The 7,132-nt window shown below is 49.1% G+C and overlaps 2 protein-coding genes across 5 annotated transcripts; one reads left to right on the top strand and one right to left on the bottom strand.

The window, feature by feature from the left end:
* The first annotated feature begins 263 nt into the window (after nt 1-263).
* LOC103634647 (peptidyl-prolyl cis-trans isomerase-like) lies at nt 264-4,182 on the top strand. The gene is made up of 7 exons (NM_001301601.1): nt 264-439; nt 517-661; nt 759-847; nt 2,851-2,905; nt 3,152-3,237; nt 3,727-3,887; nt 3,996-4,182. Exons 1-6 carry the CDS (start codon nt 329-331, stop codon nt 3,880-3,882), a joined length of 642 nt encoding a protein of 213 aa, NP_001288530.1. The 5' UTR covers nt 264-328; the 3' UTR covers nt 3,883-3,887; nt 3,996-4,182.
* Nucleotides 4,183-4,185: 3 nt separating this feature from the next.
* On the bottom strand, nt 4,186-6,462 carry LOC103634646 (Os05g0140333-like protein). Of its 4 annotated transcripts, XM_035961577.1 has the most exons (3): nt 5,349-6,462; nt 4,935-5,258; nt 4,186-4,563 (listed from the first exon to the last, which is right to left on the bottom strand). In XM_035961577.1, the coding sequence occupies exons 1-2, from the start codon at nt 6,097-6,099 to the stop codon at nt 4,942-4,944; spliced, it is 1,068 nt and encodes a 355-aa protein (XP_035817470.1). In that variant the 5' UTR covers nt 6,100-6,462; the 3' UTR covers nt 4,186-4,563; nt 4,935-4,941. The 4 variants fall into 4 exon arrangements, with proteins under 4 accessions (XP_035817470.1, XP_008655465.1, XP_008655467.1 ...); XM_008657243.3 differs by having other exon boundaries at nt 4,935-6,462; XM_008657245.2 differs by having other exon boundaries at nt 4,186-5,258.
* Nucleotides 6,463-7,132: the final 670 nt, after the last annotated feature.

The raw sequence follows: 7,132 nt of genomic DNA, 5'->3' as shown, positions 1-7,132 counted from the left end.
TGACTCCTCCAGGCCCAACGATAGCCCAACAACAATTAAGGGCCCTCTGCCACACCGCAGGCTACCCCAACATGCCAATCCTTGTTGCCTCCGGAGACCTGGCCTCAGCCCCTTCCCCGGCCATTCGAGCGCCGCCCTGCTCGCCTGCCCTTGCCCACTACGCCCTCTTGATTTCTCCCTCCATTCCGATATATTTAAGCGAAAAAAAATCCGATAAGCCAAGCCAAACCCAAACCCAACCATGGCGTGCATGCCGGCTGTGTCTGCCCCCTCCGTCCTCGCGCCGGCACCGGCGTCGACCCGCACCCACCTCTGCTACTCAACGGAAATGCGACGCGGCGCGCTCTCCCTCCGTCCCGCCCGCGCTATCCCCACGTTGAGGCTCGGCGGCCACCGCGACGCCCGTGGCGCTGTCGTCGTCCGCGCCACTGCGGCAGAGGTATTTGTGGCTACGGGCACCTACGGCGCTCCCCGAGGCCAAGCGCGTTGTGACAGACTGCCGGTGTTTCGCTGCAGGGAGCCGTGGAGCTGCAGGCCAAGGTGACGAGCAAGTGCTTCTTCGACGTGGAGGTCGGCGGGGAGCCTGCGGGCCGCATCGTCATCGGGCTCTTCGGAGAGGTCGTACCTAAGACCGTCGACAACTTCCGTGCGCTCTGCACTGGTGCGTACGCTATGGATTGGATTTGAATCAGCGCTGGTCACAATAGCTTTACGAGTCGAATTTACCGAGCATTGCTGCTCTTTTGGTTGCGGGGCAGGTGAGAAAGGGTACGGCTACAAGGGCTGCTCCTTCCACCGGATCATCAAGGACTTTATGATTCAAGGCGGGGACTTCCAGCAAAACAATGTAAGCATTTTTTACCTGTACGCAATTGGTCTGAATGGCCACTGCAGATTTTGTTAAATATTCCTACAACTGAAGAAGATGTGAGTAGAATTGAAGTTCCTATTCATCATTCAACATAGTAAATCATTGCTCACAAGTAACAATAGAATGAACACCAACATGGATGGAAAACCTGAAAGCAGGACAAAATCAGTTATGATTTTTTTGCTGCCAAGACATCCAGTCTATTAAGCTCGGCCAGATAAAGTTATATTGCACCTATTGATTTGCATACTCGCTGCAAGTCTCCTAATAGTTAAGTTTCATGCCTTGCTCAAAAATCAGTTTATTAGTTATGGGATCTACTATGGATTTTAGGATGACTATCACCAGTCAATGGCAATCATATGGGGCACATGTTTATTGGCATATGGGTTTAAGATATAGAACTAGAACCTATATTTCCAGTGCATCAAGCCCTCCACAATCCATGGAATTTGTTGAGCCTGTTTGGATCAGATTCATATTGTTTCTATGGGCAAGCTTGTGGAACATTGAGCATTATCTCATATTCTCATCCAATGTCTATTAGGATATCACTCTGTACTATAATCGCACCTTGAAGTTAGCATCCAGCTATCTGCATTGGATCACTAAATATCTATTCTCCAATGTGTAGATGACCATTTTACAAACCATTAGCACAATGCAGCTCTCTTTATGCAATTTGTCACTTCTATTTCCACCGTTAATCATAGTCAATAATGATACATCCATTGGGCTCTGTCTGCAAAACTGCTCCATTGATTGTGTCTCACTACATAAGCTTAGATTTTCTTTAGTTTTTAGTCACAAGTTTCGTATAATACGGCAACGATGATGACTGTGAAAATCATGGTTATTAAGGCGTCGCTAAAGCGGTAAGGCGAGCATAGCCACGTAAGGCGTCCTATCGCCTTGCCGCGGGAGTAATGCGAGGACAGAGGGCGCTGCGGCAGCGCGCGCAGGGCGCAGTGGTGACGGCGGCGTGCATGGGGCTGCTGCGGCAGCGCACAGGGCGCAGCGGCGAGGGTTTACAGCCCAAGCCGGCAAGTCAGAGGAAGGGGGGACCTGTGGGGAGGGAGAGAGATGAAGCTGTGGGGAGGGAGAGAGATGGAGGTGCAGGGGAGAAATAAGCAGCGGCCGGCGGCTGCACTGCACGGGAGGAGAGGGAGCTGTTTTAACCTAAAACTGTTGCTGTTGGGTTGGGCTAGCTGGGCCGACTTATTGTAGACTTTTTTTTCCTTTTTTTTCCTATTTTTCTCTCCTACTAGACTGAAACAGGCTTACTAGACCTTATAGTTGTGCTAGTTTACTTATTAATTTTGAATTATTGTTATATAAATCATATTTGATCTAATTTTTTATATTACTATATAATTAAAGCATTATATTACTATATAATTAAGACGTCACGCCTTACACTTTACCGCCTGAAGGGTAAAAAAAGGGTCGGTTGCCTTACCGCCTTAATAACTATGGTGAAAATATAGATTGGTTTAACTCATAGTACAAAATTGATTGTCGGGCGCCGAAGTTGCGCATTGAGTTCATGTTACTGAGAATTACAAAACAAATAATGATGATGAAAACAGAACATCTCTGCTCTTTATCAATACGGAACCAAATCAATATGCTGATGGTGGGTGAGGTAGGCTTCCACCTTAGACCTTGTTTGGATACTCTCGTATTCATCTCAATACATATGGATTGAGGTGAATACGAGAGTATCCAAACATTCATAGGTTTGCACCATGGAACTATGCAAACTAGCAAAATCTGCCACTGGCTACTTATTAGATATGGGTAACATTATACTTTTCAAAGAATTGACAACCAAATTGTGAAAGGTGTAAGAATTTACCTGTGAAAGTGAAATAAAGTTTGGTGAAGTTCAATAATGTTTATTCAGAGAAGCTAGTTCTGTCAGGAGCTAAAAGTCGTCTTCACTTATTCTAGTGCTAAGTTATTAGTGGTGACCACAGGGTACTGGTGGGAGAAGTATTTATGGTGAATGCTTTGATGATGAAAATTTTACACGTAAGTGATTCTTAGCCTTCTATTTTATTACCTTCTACTGTTGCAGAAAGTAGTGCTATTAATTCTGTTCTCATTAAGATGAATTTTTGTGTGAACTTTCTCTAGTTTTTTTGTTAATAATGCAGACAGGAGCTTACAGGAAACTGATTCTGAATGAAGTTCTGTTGAATTGCAAAAATGTCGATGTGTCTGGTGCCATTTCGCTAGTTCTCAAACTGAGAGGTTCTTTGGCTTACTTTGTTGCAGTGAAGCATGTTGGCCCTGGTGTGCTAAGCATGGCAAATGCTGGCCCCAACACAAATGGAAGTCAATTTTTCATTTGCACTGTGAAGGTAAGGCATTCTTGATTTGTAGCAATGATAGAATTCATTTTGCTCACTATTTTGCCTGCTGGAACATCTTAATTTTTGCTGCATTAAGAATCTAGCTTTTGAGTAATGATTCACATTCAAATATAATGCTGATCAATGAATTTAACATATGTATTTCACAAAATTATTTGAACTCTGTCTACCAAAAATCTATTAATACACTTCGATTTGTTACATGTCATAAGTGAGCACCATGACATTTTCAACTCGATAACATTGATTGAGTTTGTCGTCGTTGTTGTTTATGTATGATCAAGACAAGATTCAAGGAAGGTAGCATATGTATACATCCAAATCTGTTGAGGATAATATATCATGAATAAACTATCCCTTATCAAAACATAGCCTTGGACTTGTTATGTTTGTTTTCTTCAGCAAGAACCGGCCATCGAGGTCTTTTATATCGTGGGTACTTGGCTCACACTGAGACAATAATGGAATTCTTCTCAGACACCGTGGTTGGACAACCGTCACGTCGTGTTTGGACACGTATTAGAGGGGATGGACGTGGTGAAGCAGCTTGAATCGCAAGAGACCAGCAGGTCCGATACTCCCAAGCAGCCTTGCCGAATCGTTAACTGTGGCGAGGTCCCCCTGGACAGCTGAGCGAGGTCAGTAGCTCAGTTTTGGGTTTAATTGTTGATTCGTGCAAAGCATACGGAAGTGGAAGTAGAAGTGCCGATGGTTTGTTTGGTTTGTTTTTTTTTTTTCATTTTCAGCGAAATGCTCTTGGTGAGTTTGAACCTGAGGTACCGCGAAGTCTTCTCTTACGTTAGAGCGTCGACGCCCATTTGTGGTAGCATCATTCGGTCAGTTGAGTTATGTGTACGTGCCGTGACGGAAGTTTAATTACTCAGATGTGGACACATTACCAGTTAATAGCAACGAATTGGCAAGGGACATCTCAAAAAAAATAAATGTTGTCAGCCTTCCTTCATTTCAGACAAGTTAGCACCAGCTGTCGGTAGGACAAAAACGCTGGACCATCAGATGTTTCGCTTTCTTTCTTTTTTTTCTGTAGATTCAACACATGAATGACAACACCTGTAAAGCAGTTGGGTCGCCTTGCACACCCCACCCGCTGCCCAAACATTAACAACATGGTGTGGAGACGACTGCTAAATAATCTGTCCTGTGGACGTGTACGCATGCATGGTGTGTTTGCATCGGTCTTGATCGGTTGCTTGGTTGGTGCCTCACCTCAGGAACCGAGACGAGATGCGGACGCGAGCGCCACCGCCTGCGCCCACACCTTGAGCCGCGCCTTCACGTCCTTGGGATCGTCCCCTGTGACGGGCAGCAGTGTGAGAACAGTGCCGCAGATAGCACGAAGGCGCGGCCCGCGGGGCAAGGGAAGCAGCGTTGGCGCAGCCTTGGTTGATCGCCACGAGTCCAATTCCATTCCACACCCACAGCCGCTGGTGAATCACATTCCCATGCACAGCGCGTGCTTTTTGCTGCATGACCATGACACCTGGCGCGCGTGCTCTTTAAACTTGGGTACCGTTTGGTTCAGATATTTGTAACGTAATGGGTAAGTGATAACGTTAAATCATGTTTGTTTTAGTTCCACCGTAATCAGATACCATACTAAAAATTGATACCGGACTACTCAAACTTGTTACCGACAGTAATCGAATGTAAACCATTACCATTACCTTTGCGTTACATTTCTTGAACCAAACCGCACCTTGGTTCGTTCCAGTGCACTGCCTGCCAAGGCAGGGCAAAGAAAGAGAGAGAGGGGAGGCGGCCGTCGGATGCGATTCCGCGCCGCGCGAGGTGCTGTGCGTGCAAATGCCCCCCCGTCCCCGTCGGCTTGATGCCAAATGGACGTGCGCGCGGCGACGAATTGACCTGGTTGGTGACGCGGGGCGAGCGAGGAGCGACCTCATCGGCTCGGCCGGACCGACGCGACTCGCGTGCGTACGGACAAGCCGATCGGCCGGAGCACTCGTTGACAAAACAGATGGTTGCGCCTACTAAGCAACAGAAAAGAAAACTGCTAGCTATAGGCAGAGTAATTAACGTCAATGATTGGGCCGGGGTGTCACGGTTTAGTCGACGATTACCGGGGCTGGAGATGCGCCAGCTGCCGGAGGCCGGCGAGTTGCCGCCGCTGCTGGCGGTGTCGACGCCGGAGACGGAGAGCGCGCAGGATGGGATCTCCACGGTCCAGTCACAGGGAAGGTCGAGGCCCAGGTCCCGGCACGCGCGGACCTCCTCCATGTCCATCGCCACGCCGCGGCTCGCCGGTGAGTCGCCCCCGCCGCCGCCGAGGACCACCACGGGCACGGGAACCTCCTCCTGCAGCTGGCGCCGCTGCTTGCGCGTCCGCCACGCGCGCTCCAGCCACACCTCCCGCGCCGCCATCCGCTGCCGCTGCCGCCTCCCGCCGCGCCCGTCCGCGCCGGGCGGCCACCGCGCCTCCGTCTCGCTCGCGTACCCCTTGGCGCTCGGCCCGGGCCACCACGGCGCCTGCGCGCCGCGGTCCGGCGTGCCCGGGAGCGACGCCGCCGACGGGGCCTGCTGCGGCTCGTCGCGCGGAGGCCACGCGCGGTACGTGGCGGCGGCGTTCACGTCCGACCGCACGTCGTCGAACTCGTCGTCGTCCTCCTCCCCCTCATCTTCTCCGCCGTCGTCCTCGTCGTCGGCGTCGCCCGCCTCGGAACCTTCCATGGACAGGCGCGACATGCGCTTGCTCATGTCGTCCCACTCCTCATCCTCCTCCTCTTCTGCGATGAAGTGGTCGTCGTCGTCATCGTGGGCGATGACGTCTCGGAGGGTCGGGAGAGGTGGGGCTTCTGTCGACGGCGAGGCCATTCCGAGCGGCCGGAGCAGCAGCGGGACCTGTCTGATAGATGAATGAAACTAGCTAGACGGCAGGCTGGGCAAGAAGCAGGCAAGAGAGCCAAGCTGCGCAGAGAAGACTTGCGGAGCAAAAACGACGGTATATTGTTTGGTTGCCGGGTTTTGTTGGTGGAGGGAAGCAACTGACAGGGCATAGTGCATACCGGATGGGTTTTTGGGTGTGTTTGGTTTGGCTTTGGGGTTTGGCTTTTGTCCCTAAAAGCCAAAAGCCAAACAAAGGACTGGATCTAGGAAGCAGTTTTTTTTAAAAGCCGACTTTCTCGCAGTGCAAAATTGAAAGCACCCCTGGACCTGCTTTTAGTGGCTTTTGGATGGAACTGTAAAAACATATATCGAAGAACTTTTAACGACTTTTAGTAGTTTCCACCCAACGGTTTTTAGCTTTTAAACAGATCACAGCCTACAGCAGCTTTTTCCACAACCCACAACAACTTTTTTCACAGCCACAGCCCAACCAAACAGACTCTATATATTGTCTGGAGTTCCAACTCGGAAATATATATAGACTCAAGAAAGAGCTATCTCCTCAAGTAGTGCTGGGAATATGAGCCGAACTTTTTGGACCAGCACGAGCACGACACACGAAAACAGGAGCCCAAAGCATAATCCATTACGAAATAATACGGATCGGGCTAGGGCCGGACTTTAAATTCTGACCCATCGGGCCCCTACGCGGCCTGCACAGATGGACCGAGCTTGAGCCGGCATGGCCCAATAAGTCCGAAGTTGTTTAATTTAGTAAGATATCGACTTTATATTGTTGTGATATTTGGAGTTTATGTGGTCAAATGATGCTAGGATTGTTTAATATCTTTAATTTAATAAGTTATGGACTTTATGTGGTTGTAATATTATGATTTTATGTGGTCAAATATATGAGCCGCCGGGCTTGGGCCGACACGATTCAACGAAGGCACGACATGATTTAGGGTCAGTCTGGGTCACTGTTGTTTTTACAGTTTGGACTGGCACGACATGACCTAAA

The sequence above is a fragment of the Zea mays genome, chromosome 8, assembly GCF_902167145.1.
Source record: "Zea mays cultivar B73 chromosome 8, Zm-B73-REFERENCE-NAM-5.0, whole genome shotgun sequence".
Classification (NCBI taxonomy): Eukaryota; Viridiplantae; Streptophyta; class Magnoliopsida; order Poales; family Poaceae; genus Zea; species Zea mays.
The sequence above is the reverse complement of the archived record's forward strand: the minus strand, read 5'-3'. Positions and strand labels throughout refer to the sequence as shown.

What these genes read in the sequence shown, in the direction of transcription:
- LOC103634647 (NM_001301601.1), top strand. Translation starts at nt 329, where the DNA reads ATGCGACGCGGCGCGCTCTCCCTCCGTCCCGCCCGCGCTATCCCCACG. An exon ending in CTTCCGTGCGCTCTGCACTG is followed by an intron (nt 662 to 758) that starts GTGCGTACGCTA and finishes GTTGCGGGGCAG; the next exon opens with GTGAGAAAGGGTACGGCTAC. An exon ending in GGGACTTCCAGCAAAACAAT is followed by an intron (nt 848 to 2,850) that starts GTAAGCATTTTT and finishes TGGTGACCACAG; the next exon opens with GGTACTGGTGGGAGAAGTAT.
- LOC103634646 (XM_008657243.3), bottom strand. Translation starts at nt 6,099, where the DNA reads ATGGCCTCGCCGTCGACAGAAGCCCCACCTCTCCCGACCCTCCGAGAC.